The 23,601-nt window shown below is 34.1% G+C and overlaps 2 protein-coding genes across 5 annotated transcripts in view; one reads left to right on the forward strand and one right to left on the reverse strand.

The window, feature by feature from the left end:
• Window positions 1-23,601, forward strand: part of dnah5l (dynein, axonemal, heavy chain 5 like) — a 123,631-nt gene that overhangs the window by 99,189 nt on the left and 841 nt on the right. Inside the window, exons 77-80 of one of the 2 annotated variants that reach the window (XM_087309935.1) lie at window positions 12-144; window positions 2,245-2,453; window positions 2,540-2,761; window positions 11,420-11,656. In XM_087309935.1, the coding sequence (XP_087166061.1) occupies window positions 12-144; window positions 2,245-2,453; window positions 2,540-2,761; window positions 11,420-11,632 (777 nt within the window). In that variant the 3' untranslated portion in view covers window positions 11,633-11,656. Of the gene's footprint in view, window positions 1-11; window positions 145-2,244; window positions 2,454-2,539; window positions 2,762-11,419; window positions 11,927-23,601 lie in introns of those variants that run through there. The other variant, XM_087309934.1, reaches the window with a different exon arrangement.
• On the reverse strand, window positions 4,737-22,511 carry LOC137489267 (uncharacterized). 3 transcript variants are annotated; one of them, XM_087310102.1, is made up of 4 exons: window positions 20,018-22,511; window positions 18,868-18,999; window positions 17,418-18,708; window positions 4,780-5,744 (listed from the first exon to the last, which is right to left on the reverse strand). In XM_087310102.1, the coding sequence occupies exons 1-4, from the start codon at window positions 20,184-20,186 to the stop codon at window positions 4,829-4,831; spliced, it is 2,508 nt and encodes an 835-aa protein (XP_087166228.1). In that variant the 5' UTR covers window positions 20,187-22,511; the 3' UTR covers window positions 4,780-4,828. The 3 variants fall into 3 exon arrangements, with proteins under 3 accessions (XP_087166229.1, XP_087166228.1, XP_087166230.1); XM_087310104.1 differs by lacking the exon at window positions 4,780-5,744 and having other exon boundaries at window positions 17,231-17,665; window positions 17,819-18,708; XM_087310103.1 differs by lacking the exons at window positions 17,418-18,708; window positions 18,868-18,999; window positions 20,018-22,511 and adding exons at window positions 6,565-6,696; window positions 7,707-10,492 and having other exon boundaries at window positions 4,737-6,405.

Genomic DNA, 23,601 nt, shown 5'->3' on the forward strand with positions numbered 1-23,601 from the left:
ACTTTATACAGGTGAAAAGCAGCCTACAAAAAATGGGAGCATTCCAGCCCATGACAATATTTCTCCGTCAAGAGCTTGACAGAATGCAGCGTGTTATTGGTCGTGTTCGCAGTACCCTCACTGACCTTAAACTTGCAATTGATGGTAAGTTTAAGAAACTTTCACTCACAATGAAAAAAAGTGCTTTAATTGTTTTGCAGGGGGCATTACATGAAAAATGTGTAATGTCCTTCATTTGTACACACATTACACATCTGTATTAATCACAAGATTGCTACTGCTGTCAAGAAAGCTACCCAGGCATATTGGGTTATTTTTGCAGGCATATTTTTGCAAAATATGAAATACGATGCTCTGGTGTCGGTTCATTGCAGCATGCGGTGACAAATCCACTAGAGGTCTAGTTTACCATAATTTCTCATTGTTTTTTTATCTGTTTTTTGGAACCGTTCTTCATCAAACCCACTTCATGTCCCAAGTATGACCCCATACAAGGCGAGCCACTAAGCAAACTGACCACTGTGGAAAAGTTGTGTGTATGGTGATAAGAGAGTGAGGCAAATGCATTCGATTACAAATCATAGATGCGTTTAAGTTGTTTTGTGGTATTTATTTGGTGCCATTCAACGAACCGCACCAAAACAATACTTTATTTGCTGATAATAAATAAATGCCTGTAAATGTCAATAGTGTGAAATGGAACAAAACTGGAGGCCATGTAGCCTTCAAAACTGCTAGTCAATGTATAAACGGATTCTTGCAAAAATGTATCACTGGGCACATATTTCCAATGAACCTGTGTTGCAACAAAGACCATTTAATGATGTTCTTATCAGGGTTGTTCCAATACTGATACTGGTATCAGAAATACTCGCCAATACTGCAAAAATTCTGGCATCAGTATCAGCAAGTTTTGAAACCATCAACCGATCCTATATCATATTTTTAAATGAGATATATGCCTGCTATAGCTTTGCTTAACACTGCAAACCAGGAGTCAGTCTTCTTTGAAGAGGGTAACACACTATTTTATTTTTTAAAATTCTGAATTTTAAGTTTCAAAGAGGTTATTTCCTAGATTTCTTTATTTTTTGCACAGATTTTAATACAGTTAAACTGTAAAACTTGATTTTTTTTCAGTTTGATTTGTGGCTGAACTTGTTTCAGTGAAGTGCAGTAAATAATTTTACTCTTGGATGTCTGATAATAAAAATGTCTGAGAAATTGTGAAGCACACCATAAATGAATTCTGTCAATTTATACAGGGCTAGCAGTATACACAACTGTTTCTACAGATACACACTCAGCTGTTGGCTCACTAGGTATCGCTGATAACCTCAGATATCAGGAAGGGTAAAAGTGTATAGAAATATCCCTAGTTTTTATCTTAAATCCAGACAAATTTCATCTTCAAAACTAAAACGTGCAAAAAAATTATATTCAGGGTTCATGCGGTCATGGAAAACAATTTTCATGGAATTTTGACATGGCATTTTCCAGGCCTGAAAAAGTTTTGGAAAAACAGAAAAAACCCACAAAGTTTTGGAAAAGTAATTGAAAACAGACATTTTTATACTTGAATATATAAGTTGTCTTGGATTTTTCCTATCTTTGGCCAGTCACATATTCTCACATTATTAGTTTGGTGTAAGTATTATCTAAATAAATTTTACATAGATATAAATATAAATTGGGCGTCACGGTGGTGCAGTGGGTAGCACAATCGCCTCACAACAAGAAGGTCTCTGGTTCCAGCCTTGGCTGGGTCAGTTGGCATTTCTTTGTGGAAATTGCATGTTCTCCCCATGTTCTAGTAGGTTTCTTCCGGGTGCTTCGGTTTCTCCCACAGTCCAAAGACATACGCTATTAGTGAATTGGGTAAGCTAAATTGTCCATAGTGTATGTGTGTGAATGAATGTGTATGGATGTTTCCCAATGATAGGTTGCAGCTGGAAGGGCATCCGCTGCTTAAAACATATGGTGGATAAGTTGGCAGTTCATTTCACTTTGGCGACCCCAGATTAATAAAGGGATTAAGTCGAAAAGTAAATGAATGAATAAATGAATAAATTTTAACATGTATTGGGTTTTTTTAACACACATATTTAGACATTGCATGGAACATTAGGTCATGAGAATTTACTTGAAAGTCTTGTAAAAATCATGGAAATGTCATGGAATTTTAGTTGTAAAAATGTGTATGAACCCTGTGTATTGTAACACAATGATTTTATAATCCCAAAGGGACTATAATAATGTCAGAGGACCTCCGTGATGCTCTGGACAGCATGTATGATGCTCGTGTCCCCAAGTCCTGGCAGAAGATCTCTTGGGAAGCTGCTTCTCTGGGTTTCTGGTTCACCGAGCTCCTCGAGAGAAACCAGCAGTTCTACAGCTGGACGTTCAACGGACGACCTCTTCAGTTTTGGCTTACAGGATTTTTCAATCCACAGGTGGGTTAAAGATTTGAGGATCACCTCTTCCATTTAAATAGTGTGAACGATCAGGTCTCTCCATTAACGTCTGTGTTTGATTGAAGGGCTTCTTAACAGCGATGCGCCAAGAGACCACTCGAATGAATCTGTCTAAAGGCTGGGCTCTTGACACTGTCGTCCTACTTAACGACGTCACTCGCATGATGAAAGAAGATGTTACAAGTCCTCCGCCTGCAGATATTGGCGGTGTCTACATCTACGGCCTCTATCTGGATGGAGCCGGGTGGGACAAACGAAATGTTAAACTGACAGAATCGTCTCCAAAGGTATTTAACTTAGTCAGATTAAGGTCATTAAAATTGCTGTTTGGAGCTTACGTAGGCCTACAGTTCAAAATTCTTGTTTAACTGAATAAACAGTTAACAAACACAAGTACATCCTATTAAACAACATTTATTTTCATCACCAATTATCATAGTAGAACAGTTTCTCAAGTTGTTTGTGATGCATTTGGAGATGGTCTAATGCACCACCTGGCTTGAGAAACCTGCTTTCAAAGACCTATTATTTGAGTAGCATTTTTTTATTTTTTATTTTAATAAGTAGTACATATCCTAAATGCCTTCGGGAGAATTCAAATGAGCCATTTTAATCTAGATTAATTCCAAAATTAATTCCAAAAAAATGTATCTATGAACATGAACACCTAATATATATATATATATATATATATATATATATATATATATATATATATATATATATATATATATATATATATATATATATATATATTAGCGCTCTCAAAATTAGTGCGTTAACACATGCAATTAATTTAAAATATTTAACAGGTTGAAAAAAATTTACGCAGTTGCAGTTTTTTTTTTTTCTGGTGTGTTCAACATGCAAAGAAATATGGACAAGCCAAGGAAGCACTTTTTGAAGACAAGTTTCAGTATTAAACAATTAATGTCGCATCACCAGGTTATCCAGAGTTTCCTCAAGAGTTTCATACAATTTCGGTGTTTCATTTTTAACTTTCGACTTTTTTTAAATGGAATTTCATACCACATGATGAACAGAAAGAAAAACCTCTGTATTTTGTGACTCAGTGATACTTTAAGGTAATCGCTGCTTACATGGTAGACTCTTAATAAGAGTATTATCTTAATCATATTAAAATCCGAGTATTGGTGTCTTATGTAAATGTACTCAGAAAATGTCAGATGAAGTCGCGAGCTGTCAAAGACAGCCCATTCCAATGCCTTTCAGCATGCGCCCTCCAATGTTTCATTAAGTTTGACCTGTTTCCTCCTTAAAAGCAACGAAAACATATGCTTCGCGTTGTAGTGTCAGAATCCTTGTGAAATACAACCATACTTTAGAACGCTTAGTTTAAGCAAATTTGATGAATGCTATCATGCGTGTTGAATCAGAAGGGATTCAAACGGGCGTGTGCGTACGTTTCTTAGCAACAAACCTGCCTAAATGTCGTTGTCCGAAGCCACTAAATCAAAAAGTTACAAATTGCTGTGACATTGCATTGCTCTCTCAGCTCACATCTTTCTGAAGAAAAGGTCCACATTGTCCCCCGACAATGTCAACATACTGGACTGTCTTAGCAACTGGATGAATGTAAAGGAGAACTGAGAAATAATTTTACTACTTTATATTTAATGTTCTCAACTCACAGCAATACAACTTTGCAATGAGTACAATTGTTCGTATTCATTACTTTATTATTATCATTGTTATCATTATTATTATTATTATTATTATTATTATTATTATTATTATTATTATTAGTATTAGTATTATTATTATTGTTGTTGTTGTTATTTTCCATTTTCAATGTATACAATGCCTTTATTTGGGCATTTTTTGCTGTGCACTTAGAATCCAACTTGGAAATAATTTTTTTCTTTATTGGTATTGATTGTTTTGAGATTCAAATGGCATTAACATGCCTGTGTTTTTATTAGGCATGTTGTTAACATGAAGAAATCTGTGTTACAAGTTGACCAAAAAAATCAAATTTTGAATTGAAACAGTTTTTGTCTTGTGTTTACATTAATTTTACATTGGAATAGCCAAAATTACAAGTTTCAGTCTTTTTAATGTGATTAATCGCGATTAATTTTCAAAAAAAGTGTGATTAATTAGGTAATTTTTTCAATCGATTGACAGCTGTAATATATATAGATATATATAGATGCAAGTATGTAATATACATATATAATATACATAGTAAATACATTTTAAATTGTTTTTTAGAAACGGGAATAATCTTCAACACAACACCAGACACAAACTTCAACACTTTTGAAACAAACGATTAAGCAAATAAACACAACACACCATTTTATTTTACTTTTTTTTTGTACAACACAACTTTATTCAACAATAAACCTTCCCCTGCCTCCAAAATAAAATATGATTGTCTTTCCCTCTTGTAATGCAGCTATGACCATGGAGGCGGTTGTGGTGCTGGGCGACTCCTCCTCCTCTATTTCATCTGTCTTCTCTTCCTGTTTCCTGGGCCTCCTCCTCCTCCTTTTCTTTTTCACTTTCTCCTCTTCCATGTTCTCCTCTATTTCAATGTCATTCATCTCTTTCTCCTCTGCGTTCTTTTCCACCTCCTCACTTTCGTTTTCTTTCGCCGCCTCCTCTTCCACAATGCAATTTCTTGGCTTCCTCCTCCTCCTCCTTTTCTTTTTCACTTTCTCCTCTTCCATGTTCTCCTCTATTTCAATGTCATTCATCTCTTTCTCCTCTGCGTACTTTTCCACCTCCTCACTTTCGTTTTCTTTCGCCGCCTCCTCTTCCACAATGCAATTTCTTGGCTTCCTCCTCCTCCTCCTTTTCTTTTTCACTTTCTCCTCTTCCATGTTCTCCTCTATTTCAATGTCATTCATCTCTTTCTCCTCTGCGTTCTTTTCCACCTCCTCACTTTCGTTTTCTTTCGCCGCCTCCTCTTCCACAATGCAATTTCTTGGCTTCCTCCTCCTCCTCCTTTTCTTTTTCACTTTCTCCTCTTCCATGTTCTCCTCTATTTCAATGTCATTCATCTCTTTCTCCTCTGCGTACTTTTCCACCTCCTCACTTTCGTTTTCTTTCGCCGCCTCCTCTTCCACAATGCAATTTCTTGGCTTCCTCCTCCTCCTCCTTTTCTTTTTCACTTTCTCCTCTTCCATGTTCTCCTCTATTTCAATGTCATTCATCTCTTTCTCCTCTGTGTTCTTTTCCACCTCCTCACTTTCCTTTTCTTTCGCCGCCTCCTCTTCCACAGTGGAATTTCTTGGCTTTCTCCTCCTCCTCCTCCTCTTCTTCGTAACTATCTCCTCCTCTATGTTCTCCTCCTCCTCCCTCACCTCATTTTCAATGTATTTTATATCCTCCTCATTTTTCTCCTTCTCTGCTTTCATCATGTCTTCCTCCATCTCACTTTTCATCTTGTCCTCCTCCTCTTTTATTTCTCCAATCAAAGAATTTGCCACCAACAATCTTTTGGTGGCATTTTCTTTTACTCTCTCCTCCTCTTCCTCCTCCTCTACTTCCCTCCTCTGAAGCTCTTCTCCAGGCAGCCAGCTGCTAATCTTTTTTTCCTCCTTTGGCTTCTCTTCATTTGTGTTCTCTTTCTCCATCTCCTTCTGTTCAATCACCACCTCCTCCTCTTTCTCCTCCTCCATTTTCCTCCTCCTCCAAAACTCCTCCTCTGACAACCGGCTGCTAATGTTTTTCTTTTTTCTCTTTTGCTTCCCTTCCTCCCCTGCCTTCTCTTCATTTGTGTTTTCTTTCTCTTTCTCCTTCACCTCCTCCTGTTCAATCACCACCTCCTCCTCTACCTCCAAAATCTCATCCTCTTCTTTTGTCACTTTCTCCACCTTCTCCACCACCTCCTCCTTCTGCATCATCTCCTTCTCTTCATCCACTTTCACCACCATTTTCTGATAGACCTCATTCTCGTGGTCTGTAAAAAGAGAAACAATTGCAGTTTGCACGTGTACACAGTCAATTTCAAGGAGACGTTAAACTCCAGATAAATAAGAGTAAAAATACAGTTTATTTCTAACATTATAGTTTCTAGATGCAGTAGATAAAATGTTTAGATGCAGAAACCATCATTTACCATCAGAGGATGAAAGTCGGATCGGCTCATTGCTTGGAGAGAAGCAAAACCATTTTAGGGCAGCTCTGATAAAAGAGCCAACCCTGCTCTTCTTCTTTTTCTTTTTCTGCTTCTCCACTTTGTCCTTCTTGTCTGTTAAAAGAGAAATGGTTGCATAGAATGTATATATTAATACATAAACATTAAGAAGTTATAGTAGCTAAGCTAAGGTTACCACAAATTTACCGTTTTTTTGCTGCACTTAACATACTTTAACTATGAAATTTCCCTTTTTTTGTATTTTATAAAAATTTATTTTAATCGATTATAATAATATTATATTTTTTATTTTCATGTTAATATAACTGGTCAGTGCACCAAACAATCTAAAAAGAAAATACATTTTCAGTGCACTTTTTTAAAAATAGAAATGTAAATACTTCAATTTAATAAGGGGTTTTAGACTTAAGTTGAATTGGAAAAGCTGAAAATGAGATACAACATTAATTTACACAAAGTGTTTCATTAAGATGCACTTGAATGCAATAATAACCTAATGATATTTAAGTGAATATTCACTAATTCATAAAGCCATAGCAACATGTAACATTCACTATTTCAGCCTATCCTGTTTCTGCTTGTCATTAACTGTGTAGCACATTAGCCAACTGATGAAATAATATCTTATATATATCTAATATCTTATATATTATGTTATTATTATCACATGTACATTCTGCTATAGCATCACTGTTAACCATTTTTGTACTGTAAGTAACAGAATTTAACTGTAATATGAGCTGTATTTTAAGACATTTATGCAGTCAGTTACTGTGTTTTAAAGTTGCTTTGTGAAAATTACTCTATTACAGAAAAGGTATACATACAATTCTGTAAATACATATACAGCAAGATTAATGGTTCTGTAGTTGTAAATACAGTGTTCTTGCTGTCAGTAAGTTACTGTCGAACTGCTGCAAGTAAGTTGCTGTAGGTTTAACAGGATTTTTTTAATAGAGCTGTTTAGGAAAACAGGAATTCAACCAGCTGTCTATTATACTGTACGAGCATTTACACTGTACAAACATTATTTTTTATTAATAAGTATGATATTATGTCTGGAAAACACTGGATATTCATATTACAATGTAAATGTGACTCACTGTTAGTGCCGTTTCCGGGCCTTTCTTTGATCTGCTGCGCTTTTTTCTGGCGCTGGAAGATCTTGCAAGTGGTTTTAGCTTCCATTCTGTCTTCCATTTTGACAGCCGATGTTGTCGGGTCAACACTTATTGTTGGGGATGCAAGATTGCAATTCTGCTCAACAATCATATTGATTGCTGTAGGGTTTTAGGCTTTTACCTGAAACCACTCAAACACATAGGGTTTGCAAGTTGGAATGGAATGAGGATTTCGGTCTTGCACCGTGAATCACTCAAACAGGAAGATGTTCAAACGCTCAGTCAGTCTTGAAAACACTGGAGAACTCAATCAATAAGAACGCAAGTATTCAAACACTGAAAAGCCAAAAGACACAACCTGTTCGATTCCACTACAGCAAACCCACTAGAGATTTTTTTATGATACAAGGCTTCAAGAAAACTTTGGAACACGTTCTATTCTCAGAACATGTCACTATGGTAACGAGACTAAGCACTAAGAAATGTTTTCTTTTAAATACTAATGACTGAGTCAATGTCCAAATGACATAAAATGAATAAAATACTTGCTGAATAATTGATTTAGGGTGCCAAAAGCTGTCTTAAATAGACAATCAATTAAAAATGTATATAACTGTAGACAATGAAGCACAACAAATGAAACGCCAAAGGTTTTTGTGAAACGTAAACCACAAAACTGACATATATTGACTGAAAGAATATATAATAAATTCATTTACAAAAAAATCAAAAATCAGAAATGAATGTGAAGGATTATCTTTGAAGAAAAAATACATTTAAATAAATAAAAATCAACAAAATAATTCTGAATCAAGCCGTAAAGTGCAGAACAAATGTGCAGGCAACATGCATTTAAATGTAAACCAAAATCAGTTCAACTGATGACACTGAGTGATCAGTAAATGAGATACAAAATAACTATTAATTTACAGAAGTGTAGCGAGAATGTTTTATATTTAACTGATAAAAGTGCTAGATGCATTTTTTTTTTACTGTTAAATGTCTATTTTTTATAATAATAAAAAAAAAAGTCAAATCAACAAAAAATCTTGTTATCTTGACTTTTTGCCATTTACATTTTTTACAGTACAGCTAAAATTGTTTATATTGCAGTTTTATTGCAGGCCTTCTTTATAACTCTCTCCTCATACACTTGTCCAATACTGTTAAGATTTATACCCAAGGTCTCCTGAGATTGTTATTCTTGCCAGTCTGAAGTGTATGTAAGTGATGAGAAGTATGAGAGCTTTTGCCAAATAGACATTTCCTTTGGACATGTTTTTAATTCATAATTTCAGTGTGTGCAACTGTAGGGTAATGCTAACTGAGTTATGAGAGACTACACACAGTAAAGGTTTTTAGTCTTGATGGTAAAAGGGAACTAAGAGTTCATTAAGCTTGAGTCAGATAGAAAAAAACATGGATTTTCATCATTTGAAGGTGTGATAATATTTGTCATGGACTTGTAAGTGGTTTCTATGGAAGCTTGTTTCTGCCTCGGAAAATGTATTTTTCTTAGCTGCGTATTTTAAATAATTTACCAAAACAAGCCAAATTATGTATTTTGTAAATCGTATAGATTTATTTTTCAACATGACTTTTATTTAAGAACCGTTTACATTTTTAAAAAACTAATTGTCTTATACAGTTCTTTTTAAAATATTTTTCAAATGATGTTTAATAGAGCATGGAAATTTTCACAGTATGTCTGATAATATTTTTTCCTCTGGGGAAAGTCTTATTTGTTTTATTTTGGCTAGATTGAAAATAGTTTTTAATTTTTTAAACACCATTTTAGGGACAAAATTATTAGTCCCTTTAAGCTATATTTTTTCTCGATAGTCTACAGAATAAACCATTGTTATACAGGAACTTGCCAAATTACCCTAACCTGCCTAGTTAGCCTAATTAACCTAGTTAAGCCTTTAAATGTTACTTTAAGCTGTATAGAAGAGTCTTGAAAAATATCTAGTAAAATATTATTTACTGTCATCATGGCAAAGATAATATATATCAGTTATTAGAAATGAGTTATTAAAACTATTATGATTAGAAATGTGTTGAAAAAATCTTCTCTCCATTAAACAGAAATTGGGGTAAAAATAAACAAGCGGTCTAATAATTCAGGGGGGCTAATAATTCTAACTTCAACTGTTACTACATTTATGCACAACATTGTCTGGATGCAAGGTCTCAGATCAACAGTTAACTATACATAAATACAGAGGACTTCTATTAAAGGAACCTTGTTGTTAGAATGATATTAAAATATATTAGTAATATAAACAGTGTTGTTAAACACTAATAGTGTTTTACTGGGATGGATTGTTAATGGTTTTGATCTTCATCTTCATCTTCATCTTCGTCTCTTTTGTAGTATGATACTCTGAGCATCTCTTCCTGAGAGCCACATCTTGACAGTCTGACCATAAAAATTGCTGTCATCAAGTTTAAATATGCTAACAACTTGTTAACAAATGCTAAATAGTCTTTAAATAATGCTAACTGTGCTAGAATATGCTCATAAAATGATTAATTGTTTGTGATTTTAAATGTAAAGATCAACATTTTAACTTGATAACATGTTAGCAACAAAATAAAGCATGCTAACAACTTTCCAGAAATATAAACATGTTTGCAACTTGCTAAAACATGTTAAACTATAAAATAAATATGCAGTCATCAAGTTAAAATAAGCTAACAGCTTGTTAACACATGCTAACAACTATTTGAAAAATTATAACTGTGCTAAAATATGCTAATGAAATGATAAATTGTTCACGATTCGTTAACATAAACATTTTACCTTGATAAAAGGTTATAAACATGCTAGCAACATGTTAAAGCATACTAGCAATTTTCCGAGAGCATAAACATGCTAGATACTTGCTTAAACATGCTAAATTATAATAATAAATATGCAGTCATCAAGTTAAAATATGCTTAACAACTTAACATATGCTAACTGTGCTAAAATATGCTAATGAAATTATAAATTATTTGTAACTTAAATGTTAAGATAAACATTTGAATTTGATCAAATGTTATAAACATGTTAGCAACATATAAAGTATGCTAGCAGTTTTCTAGAAACATAAACATGCTAGCAACTTGCTAAAACATAGAACAGCTAAATTATAACAATAAATATGCGATCAGCAAATTAAAATATGACAAGCAACTTGTTAACATGTTAACAACTTTGTGTTGTCATTGTTTGTATCAATGTTTATGTTTGTACACTTAACATTTGCAGCAACATATTAAAGCATGCTAGCAACATTAACATACTAGCAACTTGCTAAAACATGCTAAAGTATAACAATATGCAGTCAAAAAGTTAAAATCTATGCTAACAAATTATTAACACATGCTAACAACACATTGAAACATGCTAACTGTGCTAAAATATGCTAATGAAACATTGTTTGAGACTTGTTAACATGTAAGCATTTCGCTAAAACATGTTTAAGACATGTCAACTGTTTTGTAAAACATTCTAGAAAGATGTTACAGCATGCTGGAAACGTCCTAGTAATGTGCTGAAACATGTTAGCAATATTAAAACATGTAAAAGTAAATAAATATGCTTAAAATTTGCTGTTCAGGGTGTTTTTTTTTAGGTCAACATCCCATACAGTCTGTATTTTCAATCAAACAAGACCATGGTACTATATGAATACTCTTGTTCGTAGGTACTCTTCAATCTGTTGCCAGTTGTGCATGTGTATGCAGTGAGCAGCACCACAGAGTCCAAGAAGCCGGCCATGAATCTATACTCCTGCCCAGTGTACAAGAAGCCAAGGCGGACTGACCTGACGTACATCTTTTCACTGTTCCTCCGAAGCAGCCAGAACCCAGACCACTGGACTCTGAGGGGAGTCGCTTTACTGTGTGACTGTAAATAAACCCTCAATCTGCTGAGGCCTGAGGTATTTTCACACATGAACAATGAGCGTGAACGTTTGAAGAGAAATATGTGCTTATTATATCATAAAAACAGGAAATCTGCTTAATTCTAAGTGTTGTTTAAGATAAAATTGGTGAAACATGTTGGTACACTTGATTTTTTCAATAATATGACTATGGTTGTGTTTTTATACTTGTATTTTATCCTATGAAATAAACAATAAAAAGCTTAAAAATACATAATTCATGCTGCAAAATTTATGAATGTTTTATTAAACATTTCTTAACAGAAATGCTCGTATGATGTCTCATATAATTGGCAGTACATAGGTGTTCATCGATAAATTATAGCAGAGGTGTCCAAACTACATGTATACAGTATGTACTGCAAATACTGTGTAGAGGTAATAATGAATAGAATTATGTATATAATCTTTATTCATTCATGCACTTTCCAAGCATATCATACAGCATAAAGTGTTAATAAAACAAACAGTCTAATGACAGATATCATAATGGCAGCCTTGCCTTTTAACACCATTAAAAGCATGTAACGACTTCTTTTCTACATCTGGCCTTCAATAAAAAAGGTGGACAACTGGAAGATGTCAAAATGAAAAAGTGTAATATAGCAGCAACTTTTGTCCTTTAAAATCAAATTTGGTAATTGTTTATCCGCTTGTTAAGTGTGACGTCACGCGAAGCGGCTTCTGGGTCCAAGCGCTCTTTTCAACTGAATGGGGAGACTCATGAAATGGTAATAATAAACGTTTACAACAATGAACAAAAGTACAGTAGAAAGTCCATATTGTACCTCTCAGAACATGTAGCGCAGGCAATTCCAGTTGACTCCTCTCTTGATGTCGATGTCATCCAAGTGGTTCTGCACAAACTGGACACTGGAGGTGAAATCAGCCTGGTTGAACTCATAGGGAATGTTCCAGCCGAGTGGACCAAATTTGCGCCTCTCCTTTAGCAGGAATATGACAGTTAGGACAACATGTCTTAAACAGCTGTGAGCTGAAACAGCTGTGATTATTTTAAAAGAATAAACTGTTATACAATATTCATATGTTATAGAATGTTTTACTAATAAATGTTTAAAAGCCATTATTACAGGGTTTCCCAAATGTGGGAGAACTGCAAGGGGTCGATGAAAAGCTAAATAATAATTAGACTAAATGTAAAATGAAAATAAATGAATTGGGCTGTATAATAAGTTAAAACTAAAAATCTTGGTATTATTTTGATATGTTTTTAATTTAAAATGATTTAAATTTTAAGCATTGTAGTGTAAAATAAAATAATGATGATTTTAAAAATATAATTGTAATTTAAAATAGTAATATGTTTCTGTCGTTGCACCATTAATATAGATGAAAAACCCCTCAAATCATTAGATAATGCAGGGATTCTTAACCGGATTCTTAACACTAGTGGGCCTCAGTGATACTACAGGTGAGCACACCAAAATGAACTCTCAATATTATACTATAATTATTGGATTTCATTATAATATGCTATATTAAAATGATGGAAGTGATGCACTTTTACCTGTTCTCTGGTTGATTACTTCAAACTCAGCTCATGATTGCGTCTGCAACTAGTACTCGGAATTCTTTTCATTCACAAAGTATGAGTGAAGTGAAAATATTTCTTTGTGTATTTTTGAGTGAACTATTTAGTATATCCATATAGTTGTCCAAATTAATGTCTTGTGAGTGTATTATAATAGACGCGTGTCCATACAGGAGGATCTAGCGAGCTTCATTGGTGTTTCTGCCATAGAATGTAAAATAAACTTGCATATGAGTTTCAGACACGCTCTGGCGGAGCTGTTCACTGTTCCTGTCAGCGATCTCCCAATAACGTCCAGCTGCAACCTTAACCGCCATCAGATCGATGCGTTTCAACAGACTTACTGTGTTTTACTGTATTTTACATTTGACAGTATATTTTTAAAAAGCAGATATTTTATACCAGATATTTAGTCAGTCCAGTTAAAGCAGAAGTTGGTCTTTTGCAATCTCCCTGTTGACCTGTGATTCTCTTTGAAATAATATATATATATAAATTTCAATTTAAATAAGATTATCTATATTTTTTGGATAAAAAGCCAATAATGTGAGTTAATGTATTTTCAAATGCAGGGGTTAAAAAAAATATTTCAACACATTCTCAGAAAACATATTTCTAAAAGTGCTGCGGACTTGGAATTTTCACCAGATGTTGGTAACAACCAAAGAAATCTATATATGCAAAGAAAACAAATCTAATTCATTTACAAATGAAATTATGTGTAATAAAACGCAGGGAAAAATATTGAACACATGAAGGAAGGTGTAAAACAGCAGTGAAAGCCCAGACAGCAGCTAAAATCTCTCAGTAGTTCTTCAGCAACCCTCTGCCCTTCATCATTGTAAATTAATATCAGCTGCTTCAGTCCAACATCTACATTAGCAGGATGCTTTTAGAGAAAGAAATTCAAGCTGTATAACAACAACACCTTTAGAAATATGTTTTCTGAGAAAAATGGTGATGGGCTCTATTTTGACGGTCTACGCCATAAGCGCATTCGCTATTTACAGGACGTAAAGTAAGTCTAAGAGGAAAAACTAAGCATTTCAGTAGCAAACAGTTAACAGTTTTTTTTAACAGAAAACTGTTAAACAGAGCATCTACTGCGTGAGAATGAGAGATAATGGATCTACATTCACATTCACTCTTGGATAGGGAAACCTTTACGCACAGACATCAATTAGTCTATAAATAATTAATTGCGTTTGTTAAGCGCAAATATTTGTTTCAAAACTATTACTAAATTCAGTTCTAATTTCCAGCAAACGAATAAATGAACAACAATAACGAAGTGTGTTCAAAAACCTGAGGTATATATTAGTGCATTAACACATGCAATTAATTTGAAATATTTAACACGTTAAAAAAAATTTACGCAGCTGCAGTTGTTTTTTTCTTTTTCTGGTGTGGCCGTGGTGTTTTCAACATGCAAAGAAATATGGACAAGCCAAGGAAGCACTTTTTGAAGACAAGTTTCAGTTTAAAACAATTAATGTTGCATCACCAAGGGCCTCATGTACGAAGACTTGCGTGGAAATCTTACTAAAACATTGCGTACGCACAAAGCTGTAAATGTGCGTACGCAGAAAAAAATTCAGATGTATGAAACACTGCGTACGCCGAATCTCACGCATATTCTTTTGTACATCTGAATGAACGTGAAACTGAGCGCAACATGCACGAGCGCAAAACCCCTCCCTGCCTCCTCTCCCGTATGAATATGCTAATGACTATGCTAATGGAAAAACCCAACGAAAAAGCAAAGGCAAAATCAAACAAAAAGAGAAACTTTGAACAGAATGTGAATTGGAGGTGCTGCTTTCGGAGGTAGAACGGAGAAAAGCGGTGTTATTTGCAAGTTTGTTCTCCGGAATTAACAACAAAAGAAAAAAATAGAGTGGGAGAGTTTAGCTGATATGGTTAACACAGTTGGGTCTGAACATTGCACTGTGCATTTAAAAAAGAAATAGTGTGGTTTATATCTGTAAAATGTTGCAGTACCCTTAGCAGTCTCAGTGGCGCACCTCATAAGAAGCATATGATCATGTACTGACACATTCGAGCACAAACTCGGTTTGAATCCAGCGTCTGATGAATTCTTTCTTCTTTTTTTTCCCGCTACATATCAGATTTTGCCCACTATTTATTATGAGAAAGACAAGTAGGAATCATTAATAAGTTTGTGCATCATATTTTATTTACACATTTATTGAATGGAAATGTTTCTGATTCACGCATGCAAATTTATCTTCAGATAGTGTCTTTATAGCAATGTGCGTGCAGTAGATAGCTCAGATTACATTGGGAAAACAGGCGACCGCTGCAAATTGTGCTTTAATGTTTAGCTGGTCAACTGTATGGTATGGAAATCTTACATACCTACTATATGAACTCGTCTCATACAGCTGCCATTGCAAGGATCAGACACTTTGTAGAGAAGAATTTAACACAACTGCCTCTAGGAGTCGCCAATGGAAGTAAAACAGACACGCACAAAAAATGTGCGTACGCCAGCCATAAAGCTGCCGTGAACCTGCGCACATTCCCACGTTCAGTTCATTGTTAGTAAATCCAAACGTGAGCGATTCTGAGCGTGAAACCTGGCGTACGCAAAGTTTTTGTGCGTACGCAGCGTTGATACATGAGGCCCCAGGTTATCCAGAGTTTTCTTCCAGAGTTTCATACAATTTCGGGTGTTTCATTTTTAACTTTCGACTTTTTTTTAAATGGAATTTGATACCGCATGATGAACGGAAAGAAAAACCTCCACATTTTGTGACTCGGTGGTCTATTTAAGGTAAACGCTGCTTACATGGTAGACTCTTAATAAGAGTATTATCTTAATCATATTAAAATCCGAGTATTGGTGTCTTATGTAAATGTACTCAGAAAATGTCAGATGAAGTCGCGAGCTGTCAAAGACAGCCTATTCCAATGCCTTTTAGCATGCGCCCTCCAATGTTTCATTAAGTTTGACCTGTTTCCTCCTTAAACGCAACGAAAGCATATGCTTCACGTTGTAGTGTCAAAATCCTTGTGAAATACAACCATACTTTAGAACGCTTAGTTTAAGCAAATTTGATGAATGCTATCATGCGTGTTGAATCAGAAGGGATTCAAACAGGCGTGCGTGTACGTTTCTTAGCAACTAACCTGCCTAAATGTCGTTGTCCGAAGCCACTAAATCAAAAAGTTACAAATTAACGTGACATTGCGTTGCTCTCTCAGCTCACATCTTTCAGAAGAAAAGGTCCACATTGTCCCCCGACAATGTCAACATACTGGACTGTCTAAGCAACTGGATGAATGTAAAGGAGAACTGAGAAATAATTTTACTACTTTATATTTAATGTTCTCAACTCACAGCAATACAACTTTGCAATGAGTACAATTGTTTGTATTCATTACTTTATTATTATCATTGTTATCATTATTATTATTATTATTATTATTATTATTATTATTATTATTATTATTAGTATTAGTATTATTATTATTGTTGTTGTTGTTATTTTTCCATTTTCAATTTATACAATGCCTTTATTTGGCCATGTTTTGCTGTGCACTTAGAATCCAACTTGGAAATAATTTTTTTCTTTATTGGTATTGATTGTTTTGAGATTCAAATGGCATTAACATGCCTGTGTTTTTATTAGGCATGTTGTTAACATGAAGAAATCTGTGTTACAAGTTGACCAAAAAAATCTAATTTTTAATTGAAACAGTTTGTGTCTTGTGTTTACATTAATTTTACATTGGAATAGCCAAAATTACAAGTTTCAGTCTTTTTAATGTGATTAATCGCGATTAATTTAAAAAAAGTGTGATTAATTAGGTAATTTTTTCAATCGATTGACAGCACTAATATATATAGATATATATAGATGCAAGTATGTAATATACAAATATAATATACATAGTAAATACATTTTAAATTGTTTTTTAGAAACGGGAATAATCTTCAACATAACACCAGACACAAACTTCAACACTTTTGAAACAAACAATTAAGCAAATAAACACAACACACCATTTTTTTTTTTTTTTTGTACAACACAACTTTATTCAACAATAAACCTTCCCCTGCCTCCAAAATAAAATATGATTGTCTTTCCCTCTTGTAATGCAGCTATGACCATGGAGGCGGTTGTGGTGCTGGGCGACTCCTCCTCTATTTCATCTGTCTTCTCTTCCTGTTTCCTGGGCCTCCTCCTCCTCCTTTTCTTTTTCACTTTCTCCTCTTCCATGTTCTCCTCTATTTCAATGTCATTCGTCTCTTTCTCCTCTGCGTTCTTTTCCACCTCCTCACTTTCGTTTTCTTTCGCCGCCTCCTCTTCCACAATGCAATTTCTTGGCTTCCTCCTCCTCCTCCTTTTCTTTTTCACTTTCTCCTCATTCATGTTCTCCTCTATTTCAATGTCATTCATCTCTTTCTCCTCTGCGTTCTTTTCCACCTCCTCACTTTCCTTGTCTTTCGCCGCCTCCTCTTCCACAATGCAATTTCTTGGCTTCCTCCTCCTTCTCCTTTTCTTTTTCACTTTCTCCTCTTCCATGTTCTCCTCTATTTTAATGTCATTTATCTCTTTCTCCTCTGCGTTCATTGCCACCTCCTCACTTTCGTTTTCTTTCGCCGCCTCCTCTTCCACAATGCAATTTCTTGGCTTCCTCCTCCTCCTCCTTTTCTTTTTCACTTTCTCCTCTTCCATGTTCTCCTCTATTTCAATGTCATTCATCTCTTTCTCCTCTGTGTTCTTTTCCACCGCCTCACTTTCCTTTTCTTTCGCCGCCTCCTCTTCCACAGTGGAATTTCTTGGCTTTCTCCTCCTCCTCCTCCTCTTCTTCGTAACTATCTCCTCCTCTATGTTCTCCTCCTCCTCCTCCCTCACCTCATTTTCAATGTATTTTATATCCTCCTCATTTTTCTCCTTCTCTGCTTTCATCATGTCTTCCTCCATCTCACTTCTCATCTTGTCCTCCTCCTCTTTTATTTGTCCAATCAAAGAATTTGCCACCAACAATCTTTTGGTGGCATTTTCTTTTACTCTCTCCTCCTCTTCCTCCTCCTCTACTTCCCTCCTCTGAAGCTCTTCTCCAGGCAGCCAGCTGCTAATCTTTTTTTCCTCCTTTGGCTTCTCTTCATTTGTGTTCTCTTTCTCCATCTCCTTCTGTTCAATCACCACCTCCTCCTCTTTCTCCTCCACCCTCTCCTCCTCCATTTTCCTCCTCCTCCAAAACTCCTCCTCTGACAACCGGCTGCTAATGTTTTTCTTTTTTCTCTTTTGCTTCCCTTCCTCCCCTGCCTTCTCTTCATTTGTGTTTTCTTTCTCTTTCTCCTTCACCTCCTCCTGTTCAATCACCACCTCCTCCTCTTCCTCCAAAATCTCATCCTCTTCTTTTGTCACTTTCTCCACCTTCTCCACCACCTCCTCCTTCTCCATCATCTCCTTCTCTTCATCCACTTTCACCACCATTTTCTGATAGACCTCATTCTCGTGGTCTGTAAAAAGAGAAACAATTGCAGTTTGCACGTGTACACAGTCAATTTCAAGGAGACGTTAAACTCCAGATAAATAAGAGTAAAAATACAGTTTATTTCTAACATTATAGTTTCTAGATGCAGTAGATAAAATGTTTAGATGCAGAAACCATCATTTACCATCAGAGGATGAAAGTCGGATCGGCTCATTGCTTGGAGAGAAGCAAAACCATTTTAGGGCAGCTCTGATAAAAGAGCCAACCCTGCTCTTCTTCTTTTTCTTTTTCTGCTTCTCCACTTTGTCCTTCTTGTCTGTTAAAAGAGAAATGGTTGCACAGAATGTATATATTAATACATAAACATTAAGAAGTTATAGTAGCTAAGCTAAGGTTACCACAAATTTACCGTTTTTTTGCTGCACTTAACATACTTTAACTATGAAATTTCCCTTTTTTTGTATTTTATAAAAATTAATTTTAATTGATTATAATAATATGATATTTTTTATTTTCATGTTAATATAACTGGTCAGTGCACCAAACAATCTAAAAAGAAAATACATTTTCAGTGCACTTTTTTAAAAATAGAAATGTAAATACTTCAATTTAATAAGGGGTTTTAGAGTGAAGTTGAATCGGAAAAGCTAAAAATGAGATACAACATTAATTTACACAAGGTGTTTCATTAAGATGCACTTAAATGCAATAATAACCTAATAATATTTAAGTGAATATTCACTAATTCATAAAGCCATAGCAACATGTAACATTCACTATTTCAGCCTATCCTGTTTCTGCTTGTCATTAACTGTGTAGCACATTAGCCAACTGATGAAATAATATCTTATATATATCTAATATCTTATATATTATGTTATTATTATCACATGTACATTCTGCTATAGCATCACTGTTAACCATTTTTGTACTGTAAGTAACATAATTTAACTGTAATATGAGCTGTATTTTAAGACATTTATGCAGTCAATTACTGTGTTTTAAAGTTGCTTTGTGAAAATTACTCTATTACAGAAAAGATATACATACAATTCTGTAAATACATATACAGCAAGATTAATGGTGCTGTAGTTGTAAATAGTGTTCTTGCTGTAATTGATTTTCAGTAAGTTACTGGCGAACTGCTGCAAGTAAGTTGCTGTAGGTTTAACAGGATTTTTTTAATAGAGCTGTTTAGGAAAACAGGAATTCAACCAGCTGTCTATTATACTGTACGAACATTTACACTGTACAAACATTATTTTTTATTAATAAGTATGATATTATGTCTGGAAAACACTGGATATTCATATTACAATGTAAATGTGACTCACTGTTAGTGCCGTTTCCGGGCCTTTCTTTGATCTGCTGCGCTTTTTTCTGGCGCCGGGAGATCTTGCAAGAGATTTCAACTTCCATTCTGTCTTCCATTTTGACAGCCGATGTTGTGGGGTCAACACTTATTGTTGGGGATGCAAGATTGCAATTCTGCTCAACAATCATATTGATTGCTGTAGGGTTTTAGGCTTTTACCTGAAACCACTCAAACACATAGAGTTTGCAAGTTGGAATGGAATGAGGATTTCGGTCTTGCACCGTGAATCACTCAAACAGGAAGATGTTCAAACGCTCAGTCAGTCTTGAAAACACTGGAGAACTCAATCAATAAGAACGCAAGTATTCAAACACTGAAAAGCCAAAAGACACAACCTGTCCGATTCCACTACAGCAAACCCACTAGAGATTTTTTATGATGCAAGGCTTCAAGAACACTTTGGAACGCGTTCTATTCTCAGAACATGTCACTATGGTAACGAGACTAAGCACTAAGAAATGTTTTCTTTTAAATACTAATGACTGAGTCAATGTCCAAATGACATAAAATGAATAAAATACTTGCTGAATAATTGATTTAGGGTGCCAAAAGCTGTCTTAAATAGACAATCAATTAAAAATGTATATAACTGTAGACAATGAAGCACAACAAATGAAACGCCAAAGGTTTTTGTGAAACTTAAACCACAAAACTGACATATATTGACTGAAAGAATATATAATAAATTCATTTACAAAAAATCAAAAATCTGAAACGAATGTGAAGGATTATCTTTGAACAAAAAATACATTTAAATAAATGAAAATCAACAAAATAATTCTGAATCAAGCCGTAAAGTGCAGAACAAATGCAGGCAACATGCATTGAAATGTGAACCAAAATCAGTTCAACTGATGACACTGAGTGATCAGTAAATGAGATACGAAATAACTATTAATTTACAGAAGTGTAGCGAGAATGTTTTATATTTAACTGATAAAAGTGCTAGATGCATTTTTTTTATTGTTAAATGTCTATTTTTTATAAAAAAATAAGTCAAATCAACAAAAAATCTTGTTGTCTTGACTTTTTGCCATGTATATTTTTTACAGTACAGCTAAAATTGTTTCTATTGCAGTTTTGCAGAACAATTTTTTTCTATTTGGCTGAAAAAACACCTCTTAGAATATTTTTATTGTCCCCGAAGGGCAATTAAGTTTACAGCAATAGCCGACAATTGACAGCATCAAGTCACATTTGACAATATAAAATAACAGTAAACAATACAATAATCACTTAAAGCTTATTTAGTAACCCAACAGCCGTTGGAACAAATGAATACAAGTATCTATTGGACCTTGCATCTAGAATAAGTGTACCTTCTGCCTGATGGCAAGAGGCAAAACTTTAAATAAAGTGGGTATAGTTCTCATCTGTTAAAATGGACATGGCCTTCCTTTTAACTCTCTCCTCATACACTTTTCCAATGCTGTTAAGATTTATACCCAAGGTCTCCTGAGATTGTTATTCTTGCCAGTCTGAAGTGTATGTAAGTGATGAGAAGTATGAGAGTTTTTGCCAAATAGACATTTCCTTTGGACTTGTTTTCAATTCATAATTTCAGTGTGTGCAACTGTAGGGTAATGCTAACAGAGCTATTAGAGACTACACACAGTAAACGTTTTTAGTCTTGATGGTAAAAGGGAACTAAGAGTTCATTAAGCTTGAGCTTGATAGAAAAAAACATGGATTTTCATCATTTGAAGGTGTGATAATATTTGTCATGGACTTGTAAGTGGTTTCTATGGAAGCTTGTTTCTGCCTCTGAAAATGTATTTTTCTTAGCTGCGTATTTTAAATAATTTACCAAAACAAGCCAAATTATGTATTTTGTAAATCGTATACATTTATTTTTCAACATGACTTTTATTTAAGAACCGTTTACATTTTTAAAAAACTAATTGTCGTATACAGTTCTTTTTAAAATATTTTCCAAATGATGTTTAATAGAGCATGGAAATTTTCTCAGTATGTCTGATAATATTTTTTCCTCTGGGGAAAGTCTTATTTGTTTTATTTTGGCTAGATTGAAAATAGTTTTTAATTTTTTAAACACCATTTTAGGGACAAAATTATTAGTCCCTTTAAGCTATATTTTTTCTCGATAGTCTACAGAATAAACCATTGTGCAGGAACTTGCCAAATTACCCTAACCTGCCTAGTTAGCCTAATTAACCTAGTTAAGCCTTTAAATGTTACTTTAAGCTGTATAAAAGTGTCTTGAATAATATCTTGTAAAATATTATTTACTGTCATCATGGCAAAGATAATATAAATCAGTTATTAGAAATGAGTTATTATAACTATTATGATTGGAAATGTGTTGAAAAAAATCTTCTCTCCATTAAACAGAAATTGGGGTAAAAATAAACAAGCGGTCTAATAATTCAGGGGCGCTAATAATTCTGACTTCAACTGTTACTACATTTATGCACAACATTGTCTGGGTGCAAGGTCCCAGATCAACAGTTAACTATACATAAATAAAGAGGACTTCTATTAAAGGAACCTTATTGTTAGAATGACAATAAAAAATATTAGTAATATAAACAGTGCTGTTAAACACTAATAGTGTTTTACTGGGATGGATTGTTAATGGTTTTGATCTTCATCTTCGTCTCTTTTATAGTATGATACTCTGAGCATCTCTTTCTGAGAGCCACATCTTGACAGTCTGACCATAAAAATTGCTGTCATCAAGTTTAAATATGCTAACAACTTGTTAACAAATGCTAAATAGTCTTTAAATAATGCTAACTGTGCTAGAATATGCTTATAAAATGATCCATTGTTTGTGATTTAGATGTAAAGATCAACATTTTAACTTGATAACATATTAGCAACAAAATAAAGCATACTAACAGCTTTCCAGAAATATAAACATGTTTGCAACTTGCTAAAACATGTTAAACTTTAAAATAAATATGCAGTCATCAAGTTAAAATAAGCTAACAGCTTGTTAACACATGCTAACAACTATTTGAAAAATTATAACTGTGCTAAAATATGCTAATGAAATGATAAATTGTTCACGATTCGTTAACATAAACATTTTACCTTGATAAAAGGTTATAAACATGCTAGCAACATGTTAAAGCATGCTAGCAATTTTCCGAGAGAATAAACATGCTAGATACTTGCTTAAACATGCTAAATTATAACAATAAATATGCAGTCATCAAGTTAAAATATGCTTAACAACTTAACATATGCTAACTGTGCTAAAATATGCTAATGAAATTATAAATTATTTGTGACTTAAATGTTAAGATAAACATTTGAACTTGATCAAATGTTATAAACATGTTAGCAACATATAAAGTATGCTAGCAGTTTTCTAGAAACATAAACATGCTAGCAACTTGCTAAAACATAGAACAGCTAAATTATAATAATAAATATGCAATCAGCAAATTAAAATATGACAAGCAACTTGTTAACATGTTAACAACTTTGTGTTGTCATTGTTTGTAACAATGCTTATGTTTGTACACTTAACATTTGCAGCAACATATTAAAGCATGCTAGCAACATTAACATACT

Source organism: Danio rerio, chromosome 24 (assembly GCF_052040795.2).
Source record: "Danio rerio strain M-AB ecotype USA chromosome 24, GRCz13ab, whole genome shotgun sequence".
Taxonomy (NCBI): domain Eukaryota; kingdom Metazoa; phylum Chordata; class Actinopteri; order Cypriniformes; family Danionidae; genus Danio; species Danio rerio.